The 25,906-nt window shown below is 39.5% G+C and overlaps 1 protein-coding gene across 3 annotated transcripts in view; it reads left to right on the top strand.

The window, feature by feature from the left end:
• The window catches only part of Ercc6l2 (ERCC excision repair 6 like 2), a 114,802-nt gene that overhangs the window by 80,368 nt on the left and 8,528 nt on the right, over positions 1-25,906 (top strand). For all 3 annotated transcript variants that reach the window (XM_045142786.1, XM_045142784.1, XM_045142785.1), the window contains one exon: positions 24,693-24,874. In XM_045142786.1, coding sequence (XP_044998721.1) covers positions 24,693-24,874 — 182 coding nt within the window. The remainder of the gene's footprint in view (positions 1-24,692; positions 24,875-25,906) is intronic.

Raw genomic sequence — 25,906 nt, 5'->3', positions numbered from 1 at the left:
TTTCCAGCTTTCAGTTGGCTGGTCTACAGGGAAAGATTTTCAGCTCAGTACCAACTTGATTTTTCAGTGATCTTGCTGCCCAGACATATGAAGTCTTCAGCAATAGGGTCTTACCATCTGTTACTCGTGAGAATCCAAGGGCCTTGACAATAGCCTGTAATGCCTTGGAGGTAACAGGGACCTTCTTGGCCAACAACTTACTAGAAGGTATGCCATCCCTGGCACTGAAAATTTTCTAGAAGCAATCTGTGGCTTCTGGATGTGCTGTTATCCAAAAAAGGAGGCTTTCATATGTCTTATTCACAATATCTTGAATTTTGATTGACCTTTCCCCCACCCTTCTCTTACTCAATCTCTTCCCCTGACCTCGCTTACTCCATTCCACTCCCTATAATCTGTTCTTCTATTTACATATATACAATACCATCCCCTTAAGTTCTTCCCTCGCCTCCCTCTCATGTAGCCATTTGTAGCTTACTGGTCTCTGCTACTGACTTTTGGTTTCAGCTAACACACAAGTCTACACATTTGCAATTAGGAACCACATATAAGAGAGAACATGCAATGTATTGCTTTCTGGGCCTGCATTGCCTCAATTAGTATAATCCTTTCCAGATCCATCCATTTCCCTGCAAGTTTCATTTTTCTTTGCCACGGAATAAAACTCTATTGTGTAAATGAACCACATCTTTATTATCCATTTACCTGTTGAAAGACATCTAGGCTGCCATTTCCTAGCTATTGTGAATAGAGCAGCAATAAACATGGCTGTGCAAGTGTGTCTAACCTAGTGAGAAGAGTCATTAGGATATATGCTTAGGAGTGTTATAGCTGGATCATATGGTAAATTATTTTTAGCTGTCTCAAGAACCTCCACACTGATTTCCACAATGGCTATACCAGACTACATTCCCACCAACATTTATTGCTGATTTTTGTTGTTGTTGTTTTTGTTGTTTTGTTCTGTTTTTTTTTTTTTTTTTTCAAGGCAGGGTCTTTCTCTAGCTTAGGCTGACTTGTGTATTCTCAGGATGGTGATCCTCCTACATTTGCCTCCCAAGTGCTGGGATTAAAGGTGTGCACCACCATAGCTGGCTTGTCATTCGTTTTCTTGCTGATAATAGGAGAGATATGGGATCTCAAAGTAGTTTTAATTTGCATTTCCTTGATGGCTAAGGATGTAGAACACATTTTGGATGTTTATATGCCATCTGTATGTTTTCTTTTGAGAGCTCTCTATTTAGTTCCATAGCCCATTTTTTTCATTGGGTTGTTCGATTTCTTGTTGTTTTGTTTTTTGAGTCCTTTGTATATTCTGGATATTAATCCTCTATCAGATGTGTAGCTGGCAAAGATTTTCTCCCATTCTGTAGGTTGTCTCTTTACTCTATTCACAGTGTCCTTCACTGTACAAAAGCTTTGAAATTTCATGAGATACCAGGGGTTGATTTGAGGTTTTATTTCCTGAGCAATTGGGGTTATATTCAGAAAGTCATTGCCTATGTCAGTTTGTTGAAGGGTTTCCCCTACATTTTCCTGTAGGAGTTTCAGAATTTCAAGTCTGATATTAAGGTTACTGATACATTTGGACTTGGTTCTTTTGTATGGATAAAGACAAGGATCTGTTTTCATCTTCCTACATATAGCTATCCAGTTTTCGCAGCAGCACGACTTGTTGAAGACAGTCTTTTCTCCAATGAATATTTTTGTCAAAAATTATATAGCTGTAGCTGTTTAGATTAACATCTGGGTCTTCTATTATGTTCCATTCATCTATCTACATGTCTGTCTTTGTGCCACCATGCTGTTTATGTTACTGTGGCTTTTTAATATAGCTTAAAATCTGGTATGGTGATACCACCAGGCTTATTTTTGTTGCTCAAAATTGTTCTGGCTATTCAAGGTCTTCTGTGCTTCCAAATGAATTTTCAGACTTTTTTTCTATTTCCGTGAAGAATGCCTCTAGAATTTTAATGAGGTTTGCATTAAATATTGATTCTTCCAATCTAAGAGCATGTGATATCCTTCCATTTCCTAGTGTTTTCTGCAATTTCTTGCTTGAGTGCTTTAGAGTTCTCATTGGAGAGATCCTTCACTTCTGTGGTTAGACTTATTCCAAGATACTTTTTGTTGTTGTTGTTGTTTTGAGGCAATTGTGAATGTGTTTATTTTGTATCCTACATTGGTAAAAGTGTTTATCAGCTCTAACAGTTTGCTGGTAGAGTATTTAGGGTCCTTTATGTATAGAATCATATCATCTGCAAATGATGTTAACTTGATCTCTTCTTTTCCAATTTGTACCCCTTTTATGATTGCCTTAGTGCTATATTAAGACTTCTAGTACTATATTAAATAAAAGTGGGGACAGCAGACATCCTTGTCTTGTTTCTGAATTTAGTGGAGAAGCTTCAAGTTTTTTTCCCATTTAGTATTATGTTGGCTGTAGATTTGTCATAAATAGCTTTTATTACATTGGGATATGTTCCTCCTGTTCCCAGGACTGTTACTGTAAAGGGATGTTGGATTTTGTCAAATGCCTTTTCTGCATCTATTGAGATGATCATGTGATTTTTGTCCTTTAGTCCATTTCTATACTATATTACATTTATCAATTTGTGTATGTTGAACCATCCCTGCATCTCTGGGATAAAACCTACTGGGTCAGAGTGAATAATCTTTCTGATACATTCTTGTATTCTGTTTGCTAATATTTTGTTGAGAATTTTTGCGTCTATGTTCGTGAGGGAGATTGTTGCATAATTTTTTGTCTTTGTCTGGCTTTGGAATGAAGGTGGTGCTGCCTTTGTTGAAGGAGCTTGGTAGAATTCCTTCCTTTTCTATTTTATGGAAAAGTTTGAGAAGCAGTGGTGTTAGTTCTTTCATGGAAGTCTGGTAAAATTCACCAGTGAATCCATCTGGGCCTGGACTTTTCTTTTTAGATGGGAGACTTTTTATAACTGCTTGGATGTCTATACTTGTTATAGGTCTATTTAAATGGCATATCTCAAAGTATGTCCTTATAGTTTTTTTAATTTCTTTGGTATCAATTGTAATGGTGCCTTTTTCATCTCTAATTTTATTAATTTTTGTCTCTGATCTCTTCTGGTCAGATTTGCTAAGGGTTTATCAATCTGGTTTACTCTTTCAAAGAACCAACTCTTTGTTTCATTGATTTCTTTGGATTTTTTTTTTGTTTTTTGCTTCTATTTCATTAATTTCTGCCTTAATCTTTATTATTTCTTCCTATCTACTGATTTTTGGTTTGCCTTGTTCTTTTTCCAAGGCCTTTAGGTGAAGCATTACATTGTTTACTTGTGAACTCTCTAATTTCCTAATACAGGTACTTAGAGGTATAAATTTCCCTCTTAGGACTTCTTTCATTGTATCCCAAAGGTTTTGATATGTTGTATTCTCATCATCATTTGATTCTATGAATTAATGACTTCCTTTTTGACTCATTCATCATTCAATAATGTACTGTTTAGCCTCCATGAATTTCTGTATGCTTTGTCATTTTTCTTGTTGCTGATTTGTAGTTATAATCCCATTGTCATTAGATAGAGCACAAGGGATTATTTCAGTTTTCCTGTACTTGTTAAGATTTGCTTTGTGTCCTTATCTATGGTCTGTTTTGGAAAATGTTCCATGTGCTGCTGAGAAAAATATATACTCTTTAGCATTTGGATGGAATGTTCTGTAGATATGTATTAGGTCCATTTGTTCTATAACATCATTTAATCCAGATGTTTCTTGTTTATTTTTTGTTGGAATGACCTGTCAATTGATGAGAGTGGGGTATTGAAGTCACCCACTACAATTGTGTTTGGTGTTATCTGTGACCTCAAGTCTAATACTGTTAGATGAAATTGGGAGCCCCCATGTTAGGTGCATATATGTTTATGATTGTAATGTCCCCCTGTTGGAGTGTTCCTTTAATCAGTATAAAGTGACCTTCTTTATCTTTCCTCACTAATGTTGGTTTGATGTCTATCCTGTCATATATAGGACAGTAACCCCTGCTTATTTCCTAGGCCCATTTGCCTGAAATACCATTTTCCATCCTTTCACCCAAAGACAGTGTCTATCTTTCATTGAGAGATAAGTTCCCTGGAGGCAACAAACAGCTTTTTAATCCAGCCTTCAAGCCCATGTCTTTTCATTGGTGTATTGAGGCCATTAATATTAAGAGTTATTATTGAAAGGTATGTACTTACTCTTGCCATTCTTCTTGTTTTGTAGTACTTTCTGTTTTTTCTTTGTTTTAACTACTATTTGAGTATGGTTTATTTTTTCCTGTTTCCTTATGCGTGTGCTTTGCTTTCTCCTCTGCATGAAGGATTCCTTCAAGTATTTTCTGTAGAGCTGGCTTAGTTGTCATAAATTCCTTTAGCCTGTTTTTGTTGTGGAATGTCCTTATTTCTTCTTCAATTTGGATACATAGCTTTGCAGGATAAAGTAAACTTGGTTGACAGTTGTTATCTTTCAGAACTTAGAATACATCATTCCAAGCCCTTCTGGCTTTTAAAGTTTGTATTGAGTAATATGCAGTTATTCTGATGGGCTTGCCATATAGGTAAGTTGCTTTTTCTTTCTACTTTCAATATATTTTCTTTGGTTTGCATGTTTAGTAGTTTAATTATAACATGGAGAGGAGAGGTTCTTTCCAGGTTTTGTTTGTTTGGTATTCTAAAAGCTTCTTATGTCTACATTGGCATTTCTTTCCCAATTTGGGGAATTTTTTTCTTTGTTGAAAACACCTACTATGGCCTTTGGATTGAAATTCTTCTCTTTCTAAAATACCCTGAATTCTTATGTTTATCTTTTTATAGTATACCAGATATCTTTAAATTCTCATTCATACCTTCCTGTTAGTTTGTCTTTCTTTTTGTTGGACTGTACTAGATCTGCCACCTGGTCTTCTAGTTTAGATATTCTATTCTCTCCTTCATCTATTCTACTGGTGAGGCTTTCCAAAATTTTTTATTTGGCTTACTGAGTTTTTCAGTGCTAGTATTTTTCTTTAGTATTTCTGTTTCCTTACTGTCTTGTAATGACCTCCTTAGTTCATTAAGCTCATTTCCTGTGTTGTCTTGGAATTCCTTCAGGAGTTTGTTTTCTTCTTTAATTTCTTTGATTCCTTTGAGTATAGATAAAATATTTTTTTTTTAATCTTTGCCAGGCATTTCATCTAAAACAGTCTTGTTGGGATCATTTCTAATGAATTTATAATTTTTTTTAAAAAATTTGTTTTATTTTAATTTATTTATTTGAGAGCGATAGAGAGAAAGAGAGAGAGAGAGAATGGGTGCATCAGGGCCTCCAGCCACTGCAAATGAACTCCAGACACATGTGCCCCCTTGTGCATCTGGCTAACTTGGGTCCTGGGGAATTGAGCCTCGAACCAGGGTTAGGATTCACAGGCAAGCACTTAACCACTAAGCCATCTCTCCAGCCCAGATTTATAATTTTTGATGGATTGTATTGTCTTCATTCTTTGTTTCTTGTATTATAATGTAGCAATTTTGCATCCTGAGTTGATTTGATGCTTGGGTTTTCAAACTATCTGTGGTGTTCTCATACTTGGATATCCAACTTTATGTACCTTCAGATTAGGAGTTTAAGGTACAAAGTGTAGCTTTTGTACTCCAGTCCAACCACAGAAGTAATCCTAGGTGTTGAGTTTTTCTGCTATTCAAGTATTTTAGTGGGCTTAATGGAGCAATTTACTGGCATGATTCTAAAATTCTACTTAGCAATATACACAGTCAATAAAACCAGCACAAAGTATGAAAGTGTGGGGATTGAAACAAACAAATAACCTTATAAAGCCAAAGTCCTTGAGGATGTATGTTGCTCTATACCCTTAATCCTGTCAGCTGAGAGGTTGAGATTTCTGTTCTGTAATGGGTTCCAGGTCAGCCTGGGTCTGACTCAGACTCTGCCCCCAGTCATGATAGAAGAAAAAGACAGAGGCCCTATGGATCTGAAAGCATCAAAGACAGCAATAATCAACCTGCAAATATAGCTTAATTGAGAATGGTAAAGCCAAACATGAATATGTATCCTATAACCTGTCCTGACATGAAAAGAGAGATTAGCACTTCCAGTACAGGCATGTGTACCTGCTTTTTTGTCAATCTGCCTTGTTACTTTTGGGGTGTTTTACAGTCTCACCAGTGCCAATTGCCCACCTCAATCCCTCTGTGTTGTGCTGTAGATCTGGTGCTCTCATCATCTGTGCTTGATGCCCTGCCTCTTGGGGCTGAATGTGTTCTCTGTAGGTTCATGGTTCTGACGGTTGGGGGATGGGAGAGTGTAGCATGCTTAGCGTTGTCCTGGAACTGCCCAGCTGGTCCCACCTGCATCCCCTTCAGCTGGACTTTGCATTCTCCCCTTCAAGTTTCTTGACTTTTCAAGGAGGCTGATGAGGTTGGAAAATCCCCTTGTTTGATCTCTGCTCCTGCAGGTCAGCAGTGCCTAGTGGGCGGGCATGTGAATTGGGGCCATAAGCACCTCAGCAGGATTCTAGCCAGTTTCTTCCTTTCTGGTAGATCTTGGTCTCTCCTGCTTCTCCACTGTGGCTGGTAAAAGCCTATCCACCTTCACTTTTTGGAAGAAAAGTGTATATTGCTGTGGTTTTGCTTAAATCCCTCCCTGGGCTGGTTGGTATGACTCCTATGCAGCCATCTTACCTGGAAGTCTTATTGGGTTATTGTCTTATGCCCTCTATTTCCCTCCCCCCATTCCACTGAGGGCTCTCCTCAGTGGGGTTTTAGTATTCACTGTGGGGGTCATGAATGCACCAGTCAGTGTGTTGGAGAGGGACAATGACTCAGAATACACTTTCCTACCTGTGGCTCTTACATTCTTTCTGCTGTACTCTTCCCCAGTGTTCCCTGAGCCTTAGAGGGAATGTTACTAGTCTCCTTTAGTGTTGAACTCTCAGCTGCTTCTACATTTCTGCATTGATGAAGTTTGAGTCTCCTCAGTGTCTATTACCATCTCCTTGGAGGAGGTTGTCAGGCTAGCAGTGAGAGCAGCACTCCTCTTTTAATGTTTCTAAGGTAGAGGGCATAACCTCATCTTGAAACCTTGTCTCTTCACAGCTATGTTCAGTAGCAAAGCATATTTCTTACCAGGAAGCAAATGGAACATTGTCCCTCTGGGGTTTCTAATGTGCTTCCCAGCACCCCCAAGGCCATGTGTCTTAGTGGGCACACATTCATCAGCTTAGTGGAGTTGAGTGTGGGGGAGGATATGAAGATATTTGTTACTTAGTGACTGAACTCTGATGTGTATCAAGGGCTTAAAGAAGTTTTGAAGCCTCTGAGCCAGAGCTGAAGGCCCCCCTCTTGCCACCCCTGCCAGACATCAAGAGCAGTCTGCTCACTCGCACACAGCCATTTTTGGTAGCTAGCTTCATTAAGCCAGTATTTCATACAGTAAAATTCCATTCCATCTTCTCAGAACCATCTCACAGAATCTCTGAAAAAGAGAAGTGTTCACAGTCACTGATTTCATCCTGTTGGGCAATAGTTTTCCAAGACCTTTAGTTAGGAAACCATTAAATCACACTGCTGTCTTTGGTCAGATAGTGGCCACTCGCTAAGTGGTGGGTGACAACAGTGAATTTAAATTTTGAAAACACAATTTTAAATAGCTACAAAAAGAAGAGAATGAATAAAGAAAAAAGGAAATGAAGCAAGAACAAAAGAGATTTAGTCATTGTCTTAGCAAATACCTGGAAATCTCTGCCTCCAAAAAAACCGCAGACCTCCCAGGGTTCAAATCCAGGATCCTTTTGATTACTGAGAGCTCTGGTACTTCATGTCTGTCATCAGTGTTTTACTTAAAAAGGTTACAAGTTCTGGGAGGCTGTGTGCACATGTGTTTGTATCTGTAGCCAGATGCAGATGTGGTATCTAAGTCCTGTCTACTTATAAGAAACTAACAGATGATTACATTGGCCACAGAGTGCCATTATTTCACTGTCTGGGGAATACTCCATTTGAGTTAGTTATAGCCTTTTTCTTTTTTTTTTTTTTTAAATAATTTTATTTATTTATTTATTTGAGAGTGACAGACACAGAGAGAAAGACAGATAGAGGGAGAGAGAGAATGGGCGCACCAGGGCTACCAGCCTCTGCAAACGAACTCCAGATGCGTGCGCCCCCTTGTGCATCTGGCTAACGTGGGACCTGGGGAACCGAGCCTCGAACTGGGGTCCTTAGGCTTCACAGGCAAGCGCTTAACCGCTAAGCCATCTCTCCAGCCCAGTTATAGCCTTTTTCTGACTGGCAAAAGGATATATGTACTAGATGGAAAACTTGCAGTAGGGAGTTGTGGGCACCACAGTACTAAATCTACTCCTAGAATTTCTCAGTCATTTTGAGCTAATTGTTGGTAACCAAAATGACAGAAATATAGAAGAGACCTAAAATACACTAGCTTTTCCATGTTTCTTTGATTTCTTATAGCTTATACTTTGATGATTTCTACTCATAGTACTAAGATGTCCTAAACTAAAACTATTTTATCTCATTAAATTTCTAATTAATACCTTTGTTATTTGATATGACATATAACATGATATGTAAAATAAAATGCTAATTTCATGATAATTATAAAAAATTATACATAGGCAATTTTAATTCATTTTTTTAAAGAGTTCATTCTAAAAGATATGCTATCTGGAGTGAAAACCTGTGTCTTGTGTTTAAGCTCAGACTAAAAAGAAATGCTTTAAGCACCTAAAGGAACTGATACTACTTTATTAGAGTTAATTTGTTCTTTTACTGTATGAAAGTATGTCATAGAACTTAACTATACCTGTTGGTGACATGGTGCCTCCTTTCTCAATCAACTGCATGTTTTCTACTTAAAGTTTTCTGAAAAGAAATGTACAAAGACAGCATTCAATTAAGGATTAATCACTATGGCAACGGAGATGTCGTGACTGAGGGGGATGTATTCTCCCCTCAGTTTCCTGCCAGCTGTCATAGTCAACCTCTGCTGCCTGAATCCACGCCAAAATATAGACTGTGACCAGCTCTAAGAAACTATATCTGTACTTTTATAAATTGGTACAAGTATCAGACCATAAAAGAAGACATAATCCCCTGAATTGGATGACAGACACTTGGCACTCTTGCCAGTGTTTGACAGAGAAATAACGAGTCGCTTTGTAGTAAAACCTGGATTAATAGTAAACCCTTCTTTATGTTACTGCAGCGTGGTGTAAATGAGAGGACTAAGCGAGCGGTCAGGCTGGGGTGGGAGCAGCTGGGAGGAGTGGCTTTTTATAGCCAGTGCAGGTTTCAGTACTACTGAGAATACTGTAAATGTAAAATGTTGTGTTAGCAAGAAATTCTCTTGTATTTGTATTAGATTGGCATTTTGTAGATTACTTAAAGCAAGGATTTCTGGGAGCCTAGTGAGGGTTTGACTGCAGTATGTTTATACAGCTTTAGGAGTTAGCAAGGAGGGATGGATTGTTCACAATGAGCAGACTTTGGGGACATAGTACATTCCATTATCCTACTTTTCAGGATAATGAATGGCATGATGGCTTAAAGTAATTGTTCACAAATGACTGGTTTATGAAGTAGTCCAGTAAGTAAGGTTTATGGTTTCAGCATGTTAATAGAATTAACTCATACTGGGTGGGATTTTTTCATGGACCCTTTACTTTTCTATCATGGTCTGTATATTAACCTTATTGTGTTTGTATCAGAAAGTTTTTCTTTCAGGTAATTTTAGGAGAAGTTAAGACTTTTAAGATTGTTGTATGTCTAACTCTATCTTGATTTATAGCTGGTTGCCCTTGAAGACTGGCATGGGCGGGGGAGTATTTGAAAGGAATTTTAAACTTATTTAACATTGAACTGGATTGACAAAAATAAATTTTGCTTATTAGGAAATGGCATGATTTTATCTTTTTAAACTTGTTTTGAGACAGGGTCTTGTTCTCTGTGTAGCCCAGACTGGCCTGTCAGGTCATAATCCCCCTTCCTTAGTCTTGGAAGTGCTGGCTACAGACATATACTATCACACCTGGCTTCAAGATGAACAATTCTTAATTTTTTTTTATTCCTCTTGAAATTCTTGGTTTGATACAGAGTCTCACTGTATAGATCCCAGGCTGGCCTGGAACTCACAGCACTTCTGTCTCAACCTTCTGAGTGATAGGACTAAACAGATGTAAGCCACAGTACTCAATTTCAGAATCTTTTTAACCAGGTAAAAGAGTATCAGAATTTATGTACATCAATCAAATGTTGAGAGAAATATACTTGAGAAACATGAATTAGTTAGCAACAAGGGTTATTATTCACAAGTACCCATTATTTTTTATATTTACTAATTCAATATATACTCAAACTATATAAAAAGAACTTTATGTATGTTTTCAAATATGTACAACTCGTTTTTCAGGGTGTGTATATGGATAAAATACAAAATTTAGAGTATAGTTGATTGTTATTTAAATGTTTTATAAGTCTTAAAGTAGTAATGCGTGGGCACATCAATACTATTACTGAATTTATCTCAGTCTAGAACTATTTAAAACAGTTCTAGTGTGTGAATTTTTTATAACATTTTCTAGAATGTTAAGACTTTTAACTTAAAAAAAAATCTGTTCATAGTTTGCAATCCATAATAGAGCTAGACATTATATAACCACACACACACAAATTTAAAATTGTGTGTGTGTATTAAATAGTAACCCTTCTGATTACTTTAAGCAATTCCTCTGTTTGGAATAGTTTAAAGTTTCTAAATACAAAATAGGATTTCTTGAAATTATGCCTGCTGGCTAACAATATAAAAGTTGAGGTGTGAAGTCTCATTGAACTCTATTTGACTCTACCTAGTGACTTAAAGAATGTTAAGTACTTAGCAGCCCTTTTCAAATTATATTTTATCCCTTTGTGAAAACCATGCTATCAATTGGACATGGCCACTTAACAGAAACACCTATTGCCTTGTCATTGGAGAACACTGCCTGTGCACAGACTCTGAGTTTTCTATAGGAATTGTGTCCACAGCACAACTGGGGAGGCAGCAAATCACACTGCTTCAGAATTTGAAGAATTCTTAAGGAGTATTTAATGCACTCATGTAAGTTTATTTTTTTATTTATGAGAGAGAGAGAGAGAGAATTGGCATGCCAGGGCCTTAGCCACTGCACATGAACTCTAGACATATTTGCCACATGTGCGTATGTGTCAACTTGTGCATCTGGTTTACGCGGGTTCTGGGGAGTCAAATCAGGTCCTTAGGCTTCTCAGGCAAACGCCTTAACCACTAAGCCATTTCTCCAGCCCTTTTTATTTTTTAAATGTCTGTCATCTTCCACCTTGTAGTCTTGGTAGCCTCTGTCTTTTATGTGCTTCTTCTTCCTTTTGATCTCTACTTGGAGACTTCATATTTACTCTTCCAATGTACAAATTAATCTGTAAGTTTTTCAAGGTAAATAGTTATTTATTTTTGCAAGTAGAGAGAATGAGTGAGTGAGTGAATGAACGGGCATGCCAGGGCCTCTAACCTCTGCAAACAAAGTTGGTGCATGTGCCATTTTGTGCATTTATGTGGGTACTAGGGAATTGAACCCAGGTCCTCAGGCTTTGCAGGCCAGCACCTTAACTTCTGAGCCATCTGGTAACCCAAGATAACTGGTTTTAAAGAACTACGCACACTTCAGCTATTACACAAAAACAAAAGAATGGGGAAGCTTTTATGTGGATACAAGTAGTAGTTTAGCAAAGGCAGGACTTCACTTTTTATAAATATTGTGATTAATCTTAATTATCAACATGACTGAACTAAGAAATGCCTAGAAAATTGGCAGTCTCCCTCTTAGTGAGTCTGTAGTGGTATTTCCAGAAATAGTTGACATGAGGTTAATGAAGTGGGTGGAGAAGGCTCGTCCTGAACATGGGCAACACCAGCTAATAGCTGGGGCTCTGGAAAAAAGAACGAGAAAGCAAAGGGGAAGTTCACATATACTGGCTTAACCCTTCCTGAGTGGTAACACTGTTGGCTGCTATAGCACAGCTATTGGACTGCAGACACGTTAGCCTTTGCAAGTCAACTCGCACCAGCAACTCTTGAGGCCATTTCCGGGCCTGCAGCCTCTGACTGGGCTATATCCTTGGTCCCTCTTGTTTAGAGGCTCCTGGCTTCTTGGACTGAGCAACTACTGTATCCTCTGGTTCCCAGCCTGTAAATGACCACTGTGGCGGTATTCAGCTGCTGATTGTGTAAGCCAGTCTAATAAATCCCCTCATGTGTGGTGGGGGGGGGGGCTTCTTTTCTGTTGGAGAACCCTAATACACTTGTGTATTTTTAAAACATAGAATAGCATTTAGCTTTACATTTATGATCTCCCAGGTCTCTAAATCTCTCTGCTGTTCCAGATCTACTTCAAATATGTCATCTCTGCCCCAAAGTCTCTCAGTTCCTCCCTTAGCTGGAAGTAGGCTGCCCTTCCTCCTACATTCTTTTTTCTTTACCCAGTAGTGCTTTGTAGGGCCATTTTTACCCTAAAATATGACTTTAAATTTAAATTTTTTATTATAGTTTATAGTTATATACACACATATATATATATACATATATATATATATATATTATAGAGGTATTTTCTTTTTTTTCAAATTTTTTATTAACTACTTCCATGATTATAAAAAATATCCCATGATAATACCCTCCCTTCCCCCACTTTCCCCTTTCTTTTTCCCATTCTCCATCATATCCCCTCTCCATCTCAATCAGTCTCTCTTTTATTTTGATGTCATGATCTTTTCCTCCTATTATGGTCTTGCATAGATAGTGTCAGGCACTGTGAGGTCATGGATACCCAGGCCATTTTGTGTCTGGGGGGAGCACATTGTAAGGAGTCCTACCCTTCCTTTGGCTCTTACATTCTTTCTCCCACCTCTTCTGCAATAGACCCTGAGCCTTGGAAGGTATGATAAAGTAGAGATATTTCAGTGCTGAGCACTCTGGTCACTTCTTTCCAGCACCATGATGCCTCTGAGTCATCCCAAGGTCACTGCCATTTGAAAAGAGAAGGTTCTCTACCAAAAGTGAGAGTAGCATTAATATAAAGGTATAAACATTAAGAGAAATGCTTACTGGGCAGTTTGATAAGCATAGCATATACATTTAGCCAGACAGCAGCAGACATTACACCCCTAGGGCTTATTACTACCCATTTTAATTTTTCAGTTTCAGTAATGTATTCCCTCCCATGGAGTGGGCCTCCAGTCCAATTAGAGAGCGGTTGGTTTCCACCATGACAGACATGCCACTATTGCACCCATTGGCTCTTTTGGCCTGGCTGTCCAAATATAATGCTTACAGTGTCCACTGTTGTGTATCTTCACTGGTGATTTCTCTCTCTCCCATTGAACTGCATGAAGAATGGCTTCTTCCAGCTTTCTGTCAGCTGATCTACATGGAGGAGGTTATCAGCTCAGTTCCAGCAGGATTTCCCAGTGGCCTTGCAGCCCAAGTATGTGGGATCTTCAGCAATAGGGTTTACCATCTATTCCTAATGGGAAACCAAGGGCCTTGGCAATGGCCTGTAATGTTTAGGGGGCATTAGGGACTGCCCTGGCCAACAACTCACTGGATGGTATCCCATCCCTGCCACTGAAAATTTTCTAGCAATAATCTTTGGCTCCTGAGTGTTCCATTGTCCAAAAAAGTAGGTTTCCATATGATTTATTTATATCCTCTTAGATTTTGATTAGCCATCCCTCCTCCTATCCTTTTCTAATAAGCCCTAAGGTCTGAAATAGATTATATCTGACTCACTTTTGAGCACCTAAAATGTTTTACATATAATTAATGCATTAAGAATAAATACTTTTTCAGCAAATTTATATTTTCACTGTCAATGTACAGTGAGTCCAATCACTGTGTTCTCCAAAGGTCTTTGTGCTTGCTAAGCAAGTGCTCTGCCACTGAGGTGAGTTCTGCCACTCAGCCCTGTGTTCTGACCATGTTACGTGGCTTGAGTTATCTTGTTCCCAGTTCCCACTGAGTATATCCAGTCCTGGAAACCTTCTTCCCTGGTGGATGAGAATTGTGGAATTGTGGTGCATAAATTTGGTTTTGACCACAGTGCTAGCTTTTAAACTCCCTCCTGTTTTCAAGGCAGGCCATGACATAAGCATCTCCTCTCAAGATGGGACAAAGACACTTATCTTTCACCACTACCATCTTTTTGTCTTGTTTTGTCAGACACAGAGAACTTCTCTCACCTACCCTCTGTCCTAATAGCTCATAAGACCCTCCTCATTCCAGAGGGCCCCTTTCTTTAGAGGGAGAGTGCTGTCAAATGAGGTCCTACAGGGTTTCTCAATCCAGGATACTGTTAACAATCCTGCTTATGCATCAAACCTCACAAGGACAAGTTGTAGGGATCACCCAGATAGCTGATGGGGAAGTTCCTGGAGGGCAATGCCCCCAGATATGCCATGTAAGCTCTCACACCATTCCCTCAAGCCTTGCCCTCTGTATTGATCTGTATTGTATACCATATCCTGAATACGAAGCTGGGAAGCCTAAGTGTATTCCTAAGTACTATGAGCTACTCAAGTCAGTCAGAAGCATGGGTGAGACAACCAGGACTTGCTGTCAGATTCTGAAGTGGGGATATAGCATAAGAATTAAATTAGAGACATGCCCAGGGAAAGTTAAGGAAGAGGAGTCAGGAAGCTTCTCTTCATTGCCATTTTGACTCAGACTGGAGTCTCATCAAGGCAGAGTGGCATCTGTGTTCTTTTGAGCCTGTGTCTCTGACTACCTATTAAAGAAAGGTATCTTGCTCCTAACTTCTCCTTCTCCCCTGTTGAAAGCAACTCGAACTGCTATTAAGGAAATGGGGTGATGACTGCTCTACCTTCAAGTTGAGTAGGGTCACAGAATATGAGAACTTAAAGTTCCTTTGGAGGAAATCTGTCTAAAGGCCCATGACTGAAAGGTTCTTCCATTTCTTGTGAACTAGTCTGATGTCTCATTACCATCTGTATGTAGTCTATTTCTTTGGTCTTTTCCTTTGAAACCCCTCTTGTGATAGTTTGAATCAGATGTCCCTCATAAACTCATGTGTATGCTTGGTCCCCAGCTGATGGAAATTTGTGGTGTGGAGTCTTGTTAAAGGGGATGTATTGTTGGGGGCAGGCTAAGTGGTTGCTATAGCCAAGTTCCCCCTTGTCAGAACTTGGCTTGCTCTCCTGCTGCTGTTTTCCACTAGCTATGGCAGAGATGATGCCCTTCTTTAGCTCATGCCATGCTTTCCTCTGCCATAATAAAGTTTCCCCTCAAGACTGTAAGCCAAAATAAAGCTTCCCTTCCATTAGTTGCTGTTTTGGGGATGCTTTGTCCCAGCAATGTAAAACTACAATACTTTTGCATAGGTCAGTGGAACCTCCAAATACGTTGCAGGATTGAGAGCTGATTGAGCCTTTCTGGACTCTGTATGTGTTTAGGACTCCCCACAGCAGTGGCTTTTAAGTTCTTATCTATTATGAGCAGAGAATTGAAAAATGCTGACATGAAGAAGGGTAAATTATAAAAGATTCATTTTCAGAGAAAGTAAAGGTAAGAGCCTACTAAAGGAGAAAAGCTCCCAAGTTGAAGGAGGACTTCCCCAAACTGGAGGGGGGAGGGTCCCAGAGGGAAAATCCCTCCATCAGTATTTTACTCTAATGAAAAGAGGGCTTTCCCCTTAAACATTCTCTGAACTACTCTAGTGCACTTTCCTAGTGCATATATATTCCATATTAGCCGAGGAAGTATAACAGTGCCACTGTCTATGGCTGTGAGGAGGGAGAATATTCCTTTCTTTGTACAGTAACAACAAGGATTGCCATCGACAGATGTTTTAAGTTGGTTTTCTTTTTTCTTATTCTTTCATATTGAAAAATCTAAAACTTTCCTTAGTTGTGTCTTTCAATAAACAACTGTTTCTTCAGTGGCAGCTTAGACCTACTGCCTAGAATTTCAGAGTACTTGTTAAAAAGAATAAAAGGAAGATGTGTTTACTATCATGGACCATTTCAGTCTTATAGATGCTGTTGCTCTATTAGAATGTAAGGAACTCTCCTTTCTATCACTAGCTGAGGCCTAAAGTTTTATAGTAAGAAGTAAGTTGTCTAGCACCATGGCTATTAGATCTATTGTGGGTTCATTTTCTTTAATTTTCCTTTGGAAATTTTATTTTTGTACCTCTTTTGTTCTACTTTTTCTTTCCTATGTGGGCAAAGGTTGAATTGAATCACGTAGAGTTTCATGTTTGCAGACTATGTACAGAGCATAAGAACCAACTGGGCATGTACTAAATAGTATAAAACACTGTAAAAGTCACAGGGGAAGGCAAGTAGGAGGGTGTGCTGTGAACACACCTAGCATTTTCCCTGGTCTTACTCACTACCATCCGAACATACATTTTTTTGTAATTTAGACAATAAGCTGTTATTTAACAATGTATGCCTTATGCATCGTTAGACAGTATTTTATGTTTTCAAACACATTTTATAGATCCATCAGAATATCAACAATGACTTGGTAACTTTATCCAAGTGTATGAAAAGCTGTTATGAAGTTGAAGCAATCCATTTCCAAGTGTAATGTTTAATCATTGATAGGTAGGAGACTATTTTGTTCAGAGTACTGAAACAATTACCTTTTATAAAAACAATACAGGGGATGGAGAGATGCTTAGTGGTTGGGCCACTTGCTGCAAAAACCTAACAACCTGAGCTTGATTCCCCAATGACCATGTAAAGCCAGATGCTTAAAGTGGCACATGTATCTGGAGTTCATTTGCAGTGGCTAGGGGTCCTGGCATGCCTATTATCTCACTCTTTGTCTCTGTTCTCTCTCCCACCTTCAGTGTACAAATAAATATTTTTAATTTTTAAATAATACATATTTTAGTGTTTTAGTTGGATTAACTAGTTTTGTATAAAACCTTTTTTTTCCCCGAGGCAAGCCCAACAGACTGGCCTTTTTATTTTTTAAATGCAAGAGAGTGAGTGAGCAAGAGAATGGTATGCCAGGGTCTCCCGCCACTGCAGTCGAACTCCAGACACAGGCGCCCCTTGTGCACGTGTGTGACCTTCAGCACCTGTGTCACTTTGTGCGGCTGGCTTACGTGGCACCTGGGGAGTCGAACATGAGCTCTTAGGCTTCAGAGATAAGCACCTTAACAACTAAGCCATCTCTCCAGCCATAACGCTTTTAGCAATAATTACTTCAGTGAAGTACACTATCTGCTTAAAGTTTTAGGTATGTGAGATCAGGTTCTAATAATTAGCCTTAGCCTACCTTTTACCTTCTTAGCCATGTCTAGCTGTGATCTGAAGGGAATGGTCCCAAGTTTTTCATTTCTCAGCTAACTGTCATGTACACTGTACTTGTCCAAAGGTGAGCTATTACTACTCAGAATTCACAAATTAGAATTACTACTTCAGTATTCTGATAAATTCATCTCCATAACTAACCCCATTCCTTCTTCAGTTAATCTCATCCAGTAGTGTTTTTTTTTTACTTTGTTTATATTATTTAGGAATAATTAGTATTTTTTTTACATTTATGGAGTAAATTTTATTTTTAATAAAGATTCTAAAAGTTTAATTTGTTTTTTTTATACAAATACTATAGTGAAAATACCTAATAATTGCCAGTAATTTGTGGAAGTAATCAAAAGCAGAGCAATTACTAAGTGATAGCTAATACCTTAACAGTGTCGAATTTTCTAAAATAAGATAAACTTTTACTAAACAATTACTGCACAAAGTTGTTACTTTCATGGTTTCTTTTTATTTCGTTATTTTTAGAATTTACCTATTAAGATATTTTTAGTACTTTGACCTTGAGGAAGACCTTGAACAAACAAACTTCTCTCCCACTTACTTGTTTATTTGTTCTCTTGTGAAAGGGTTTTGCAATAATAGCTCAAGTTGGCTTTGAACTCAAAATCCTACTTCTACTTCCTGAGTGCTGGAATTACAAGTGTGCACCACCTGCCCAACTTCAAGGCAAATCTTAATTATTTTTAAGTGATCATAATAGTTACTTTTCTCATCACTGGCAGAAACAACTTAAAGGAGATATGTTTGTTTGGGCTTACAGTTTCATCACTGTGAGAAGGAAGGCATGTCTGAGTTCATGATAGTGGGAGCAAACAGCAAAAGCTCCTTACTGCCTGGCAGCTCAGGAAGCAGAGACCAGACCAGTAACATGACTAGAACCCTCAAGGCCTCCCCTTGTAGCCTATCTCTGCCATCTAGGCCCTACATTTCAAAGGTACCACAACCTCCTGAAACAGTGCTACCATCTGGGAACCAAAATGTCTAAACATGATGAGCCTCTGGGGACATTTAACATTTAGAGCATAACAGAAATCTTTTGAGAAAACAGGAATTCAGGTACATTTCTGTAATCCTGGCACTCAAAAGATGGAGGTAGGAGAATCATGAATTTGTTGGCTCATTTGTTTGCTTGTTTGTTTGTAAGCAGAGAGAGAATAGCATGCCAGGGTCTCTGGCCACTGCCAGTGAACACCAGATGCATGCACCACTTTGTGTATCTGGCTTTCATGGGTACTGGGAATCAAACCTGGGTTGCCAGGTTTTGCAAGTAAGTGCTTTAACCACTGGGAAATCTCTCTAGCCCAAGAGTCTTGGATTTAAGACCAGTGTGGACTACATCTTGAGTTTGAGGTCAGCCTGAGCTACATAGTGAGAAATTTCTCAAAAAAATCACAAAAAAAAAAATAAAAAGGGATAATTAGGGCCTTTTGCAGAACTGTGATTTCATCTTCTTTCATGTTGACTTGCCAGCTGTCTCACCCAACAGTGACATAAAGCCAACTCTTGGCCATCCTTCTCTGCAAAAGAGAAATAGATTTAGTTTGCTTTATTGAGCACACAGGCAGTATCACCCTCTATCCCGATGCCAAAGAAGACAATGTATTTATTCCCTTTAAGTTCCAAGTCCACTGCTCTTTACTGGATCGTTTTGTTGCTCAAGTCTTGGTTCCTGCTGCTCCTTCATAGGGTTACCTCACTATCAAGACTTAATAATGCCAGCCTGAGTGTCCCTAAGCCAGTGTGAGCTCACCTTGAACATCTGTACTCTGCATGGTGACCTGACCACATGTCTTGTGCTTTATAGTAAGTTGTACTGAACTAAGGCATTATTTCCCTTGTATCCACTGTTGTAAAGGATTGGCTACTTTGCTTACTGTAGAGAAACGACTCCCCCAAACAGAACACCAAGATGTTTCTAAATTAAAGGGTGTGTTTTACAAAATAGAACAAGAACACTACGAAAGTACACCGGTGGCACTGCTGCTTAACAGTGGCTCTTAGTGCTTGCTGCTCACATGTTCACCCTGCAGCTGTACTTTCAGGAGGTTCATAAACACCCCTTCTCCCCTGGAGAACCTCAGAGGGTCAGTGGACTCAGTCTGAGGAACCTCCTTGGAAAGCAGAAAGATGACCTCCCTTCCTCTGGGTCCCATGACCCCTGGCCAAGATGCTGTGGACTAATTCCTGCAACCTGTTCTCTGTTACGTTATCTGACAAAAGGAAAGTAAGGTTATAGATGCAGTTAAGGTGAATCAGCTAACCTTGAGAGGGTTAATTGGGTGGGTGCTAATCAGCTGACCAGGGTCCTTTGGCCCTTAGTTATCTGGCTGGGCTCAGTCTAGTCTATTTGTTGTCACAAGCAGGGATCCTTTCCTCACTGTACTCAGATGACAGTGTGACCATGGAAGAGGGTTACAGAAGATAAGCACTGTGGGCTGTCTCTGGGAATTGGAAAAGCAAGGAAGTGGGTTTTCCTATAGAGCCTCCAAAAGGGAGCATAACTGTGCTAGTACTTTGATCTTAGCCCAGTGAGACTCATGTCAGACATACCTTTAGAGATGGAAGGTCAGAAGTTTATGTTGTTTTAAGCCAATAATATTGTGGTAACTTGTTACAGCAGCATTAGGAAAGTAATACCCTACCTCCAGCCCATGCATATTTTATACATGCTACCTTCAGGGTCACCATTCAGAGCTAACCCAGACAGCTCTCCTGGAATTGCATTCCTGGAATCTTTTCAGTACAACTGGCCTAAATACAAAGTATATCTTGCAATTTTTTTTCAGTAAAATGGTAAGGTCACCTACTAAGATGGAAATCTAAAGCTATGTAGCTGTTTTAAATAAAGATATAGAATTCATGTGAAAAAATTATTCTGTCCTTTTATTGTCTCGAAGAATCGGATTTTAAATTGTGGAATATTTTGCAAAATGTAAAGATTTATGAGTCTGGTAGCTGTGGTTGTAAAGACTGAGTTTTCCTGAAGAATTTATGAAGTGACTCTAAGAAAACTGTATTTGTGCAAAACATGCGCTTTGATAGGCTGCCAGGGTCAGAAGGCTAGCCTAATATGTGAGCAGCGGAAACCCACCGTGGCCTGGTGTGGCTCCTCTGGGGCTTCAGTGGTGAGGTGGGAGTGCGCTTGCATGCCCAGCTTCTCTGTGTGCTTATTCCCTATACTTTCATGGATGCATTCCCATCTCGTAATGATAAATAATTATTTCTGGAGGCTCATCTGAGATAACAAAAACCTTGAGGAAATTGTAGCCCTCATCTTGTGTTCTGAAGAAATAAAGACATCACATCTCTCAGATTTATTCTTATATATCATTTTTTCCTCTTTATGTTATATTTTTTCTTTTATTCCAAGGTAGAGTTTCACTCTAGCCCAGGCTGACCTGGAATTTTCACTGTGGGTCTCAGGGTAGCCTTGAACTCACAGAGATCCTCCTACCTCTGCCTCCTGAGTATACACCATTACGCCTAGTCCTCTTTATGTTCTTTTTTTTTAAATTTGTGTAAGTGTGTGCATGCCTGCGTGCACAGGAGAGTGTGGGTTCATGCATACCATGGCATGTATGTACAGTCAGGACAACTTTGGGATTGGTCCTTGCTTCCTGCCTCTCTTAAGGCAGAGGGTCTCTCTCTGTAGCTCACTCTGCTATTGTGCTTTGCTGCATTCACATAAGCATACAGGAAATGCTCCTGTCTCTGCTTCCCAGCTCATCTTTAGCATTAGGGCTTTGAAATGTGTGCCACTTTACTGCCACGAATTCCATAAAAAAATAGGTATGTCATTATCAGGAATTTTTGTTTAATAGTCTTATTTTTGACATTTTCTTTCTGCTTTTAAAAATATATATTTATTTGAGAGAGAGAAGCAGATAGAAGAAGAGAGAGAATGGGGGCACACCAGGGTTTCCAGTTACTGCACACGAACTCCAGATGCATGTGCCACCTTGTGCATCTGGTTTATGTGGGTACTGAGGAATCAAACCTGGGTCTACATAGGCTTTGCTGGCAAACGCCTTAATTGCTAAGCCATCTCTCCAGCCCTCTTTCTGCATTTTAAAGAGGGGCTTTCACTGTTTTGTCCAGACTAGCCTTGAACTGTCAATCCTGTTTCTGCCTTCCAAGTGATAGGAACTATATATATATATATATATATATGTGTGTGTGTGTGTGTGTGTGTGTGTGTGTGTGTGTGTGTGTATGTATGTATGCATGCATGCCCCAGGTTCCTGGCTTGAAACTTTCTTAAGTAATAGTCAAAGTGGGTTTGTAACTTTCTGTGTATTTTGAAGATACTATCCCACTATGTTCTGGTGCTATGAGAAGCCTGGTGTTTGTCATTTCCTTGTCGATATATTTCTTTCTGGTAGTTCTTAGAATGTTCCCTTGATCCGTAATCTAAAAATCTCCTCTCCCTTTTTCAAAGTTTTTATTACCGCTATATTTCAGTGTGCTTGTGTGTGCACAGCTTGGAGGACAACTTTGAGTGGCAGTCCTCCCCTTTACCTCATTTGAGACAGGGTCTTGCATTTTCCTTGCTCGCTGCTTTAGTTTCCCAATTGACTGGTCCACAAGCTTCGGGCTTTCTACATGCATGCTGAGGATCCAGACTCATGCACTCGGGCTGTGCAGCAAGAGTTTCATCCACGGCTGTGCAGCAAGAGTTTCATCCACTGAACCATCTTCTTAGACCCTCTCTTCCTTTGAAGTTTCTTGCCTCCTTTGATCTCTGCCTTTACCTCATTGGCATTATCTCTTACTTTTCTCTGTTCTCTCCTTTTTGCATTTGGAAAAATTTTCTGTCTTCCATCTCTTGTTTTCTTTTTTTAGAACAAAAAAAAAAAAAAAAAAAAAAAAAACCTCTCTTCTTCCAGTTCATCAGCTATCATTGCAGGATTGTTTATCCTGCTGCTTAACTCACATAGTAAGCTGTTTGTAGTTTACTTTAAAACTATCAATCTTCTTTTTTTTTTTTTTAAGTAGGGTCTCATTCTACCCCAGGCTAATGTGGAATTCACTATGTAGTTTGAGGCTGGCCTTGAACTTACAGTGATCCTCCTACCTCTGCCACCTGCATGCTGGGAGCAATCCCTAGTTCTTGCTGGTGGATTCTGTTTGCTTCCTTCATCTTTCCAGATACGGTAAAGATTTAAAGTCCCATTCAGGTTGCCTTACTCCTTATCACTCCTCAGATGTGAGTTCTTATATTTGCTTTATTTGCCCAGCTTCATGGTAGTGGGTGGTATGTTCTTTGTATTTTGTCTAAACTCTCTTTCTCCCATTGGACTTGTGAGCACTTTTGGATGATGCAAGTCTTCCTATAGTATGTTTTGATATTCGCCCCTCATTGGGATAAATGGTTTTCTTGGCCAATGTTGATTTTCAGCCTACATTTTTCCATACCACCCAGGAGGTACAAAATCAGATTTCATAAATGATACCAGCTGGGCATTCTATTTTCTCTCCAGTGGTTGTTTCTGTCTACAACAGGAATGTAGCCTTCTCTGTCCTGTATCCAGCCGTTCTATTCATTATTGCTGCTGTCAGTGCCACCACTGTGTATTGAGCCGAGGGCCTTGTGCGTACTAGGCAAACACTTCCTGAGCTACATCCCCAGCCCTGCTGGGTTTTTTGCTCACATGTGCATGTATATGTGTGTGCACATTCCAGGGTCTCTTGCCACTGCTGCAAACAAATACCAGACAGATGTGCCACTTTTTTCAGCTGGCTTTACACATGTGCTGGGGAATTGAACTCCACTCAGCAGGCTTTTCATGCAAGCACCTTCAACCAGAGTCATCTCCTGAGTTCCCTGCCTTTGGTTTTCATTTCAGAGCATTAAGTCTTTTCCATCTCTCCTCTACGTATGGGTCCTGCACACTAATCTCACATGCTAACCTGTGGCCGTCTCCCACCCACCTCTGTGTTGTTTCTTTGTTTTTGACAGCTGGAGAATCTGCTTTCTTGCTTTTGAGCTCAGATATAATTTCATGGTTAACTTGTACCTGCTATTTTTCTTTGGGAATGGATTGAGGACTTTCCACCTACTCATGCTTGTCAACGAAATCAGAAGCATACAATAGCTTTGTTGATCCATAATTTGAGGTCAGTTCATGTTAAACAAACAGCACTTAGTTTGTAAAATAAATTTGATTCCATCCATAATTTTTAAACTGTAAGTAATATATTTGAAGTACTAAATATTCTTCAGCTCAACAAAGGTTCAAATGAAGGATTTATGAAACTGGTTTTTTGTCACATAGGATTATTTTGTTTTATAAATTTGTATACATGTATAAAATTAAATAACTGAATTACTGACTGCTTAGTAATTGACTTAGTAAATGACTGCTTTAAAATATTTTTAAAGTTTTTTTTTATTATTAAGTAGAAACTTTGTGTGGACACATCATAGATTGGTACCATCATTTCCCTCCTCCCTTTTCCCATTCCACTGAGGGCCCTCCCTAGTGAGATTGCTGGTGTTCACCATAGAGTTGTTGGTCATGAGAACAGAAGCCTGTCATTGCATGGAAGGCTATGTCTGGATATTCCTTCCCACCCTGTGGCTCTTATATTCATTTCCCTCCCTCTTCCACAGACCTCCCGAGCCTTAGTGGGTGTGCTGTAATTCTACTTTGGTGTTGAGCTCTCAGCAGCTTCTGGAGTTCTGCTGTGGTGCATTAGAGCAGCCTCATTGTTTGCCTGTGTCACCCAGGCGCAGGTTGTCCGGCTTTCTGCGGCAGCAGCGCTCTTGCTCATCTCGCCGGTTCCTCTGTGCTTTCCCCAGCCCTGGCTGTTGTGTGAGGGTGCTTCATCTCCTGCAGGGCGTCAGCTGTCTGTTCTTGTCTTGTTGGCAGACTGTGGTTGTCCTCAGTTCTCACAGCTTTCCAAAAAACAAAAAAGATCCTCCAATGAAGAGGTTTTGTTTGGTTTGATTTGGTTTTTGAGGCAGGGTCTCATATAGCCCATGCAATCCTGAGACTGGATCCTCCTGCCTCCACCTCCTAAGTCCTGGATTACAGCCACCACATCAAGTGTAGAGAGAACACTTTTCTGCCTTCAGATATTTAATCATTGGTTTTGAGCTGTGGTGTAGGATCTGCCAGCATGTACATTGGTATGCCCACAGTCCTGACAGTAGAAATATCACATTTCTCTATTTTAATCCTCATTATTTCTATTGGATAATGCGATCTACGTTCTTATAAAGTGTGTATTGAAAAAGATTTGACATCCTTTGGACCAAAACTTACTTTTTTAAAGCTTAGTGTACACTTTCATTTTCAGACATTTAAAAAGAAAGTGAATGCAAATGCAGTAAAACCTGCAGAGAGAGAACAGCTGCCCCCTGAAGGAAGCTTGCCCTCTCCTCTCTGCGTTCCTCACCCAGTACAGCAGAAGAAGAAAGCAGTCTTCCGCACCAGCCAGACCACCTTCATTGTCGGAGAAACACCGAAAGGAGTCCGCAGGTAAGTCGGCACCCACACCAGACAGGACCGATCCTCAGAAGAGATAGAGCCTCTTCGTAAAGTGTGTAAGTTGTTCAAAACATCACTATGCCTCATCTGAATTTTGAGAAAAACATGAATTCATATATATATGTATATGTATGTATGTATATATTATATATAATTATATATATACACATATATATGCATATAAATATACATACATATACATATATGTATGTATATATTTTAGTTTTTTGAGGTAGGGTCTCACTCTAGCCCAGGCTGACCTGGAATTCACTATGGAGTCTCAGGCTGTCCTTGAACTCAAGGCTATCCTCCTCCTTTGCCTCCCAAGTACTAGGATTAAAGGTATGTGCCACCATGCCCTGCTAAATTATTCTATTTTTAAATAAATTTAAAATGCTTTAGGTGTGCTTTGTTTTTAAGATAGGTTTGGCTTCTCTATTCATTAGCCCAGGCTCTCTTGGAACTTGCTGAAACTCCAAGCTGACCTCAGACTTGTACTTTTCCTGTTCAGTTTCCTGAGTGCTGAGATTACAGACAAGTGCCACCATGCCCGACTTTATTTTCAGACATTTTTAGAACATCAATTCCTGAATAAAAATTTTTTAGATGAAATAATTATATAAAAAGAAATGACAGGGCCAGAGATCTGGTTTAGTTGGCAGAGTACTTGGATAAGTTCAGTCCCAGCACTGCATAAAATCAGGTGTGGTGACACATGCCTGTAACTCCATCACTCCAGAGGTGAAAGCTTGAGGATCAAAATTCATGGTCATCCTTGGCTATGTAGAAAATTTGAGGCCATAGGCTGGACAGATGGCTTAGCAGTTAAAGCATTTGCATGCAAAGCCAAAGTATCCCCATTCTACTCTCCAGCACCTGTACACCAGATGAACAAGGGGCCGCATGCGTCTGGAGTTGTCTGCAGTGGCTGGAGGCCCTGATGCATCCATTCTCTCCCTCTTCCTCTCCCCCCCCCCGCCTCTTTCTCTCAAATAAATAAATAAAATATTAAAAAGAAAAAGA

Source organism: Jaculus jaculus, chromosome 2, assembly GCF_020740685.1.
Source record: "Jaculus jaculus isolate mJacJac1 chromosome 2, mJacJac1.mat.Y.cur, whole genome shotgun sequence".
Classification (NCBI taxonomy): domain Eukaryota; kingdom Metazoa; phylum Chordata; class Mammalia; order Rodentia; family Dipodidae; genus Jaculus; species Jaculus jaculus.
Note: the sequence above shows the minus strand (reverse complement) of the source record. Positions and strands in the feature narration are given on the sequence as shown.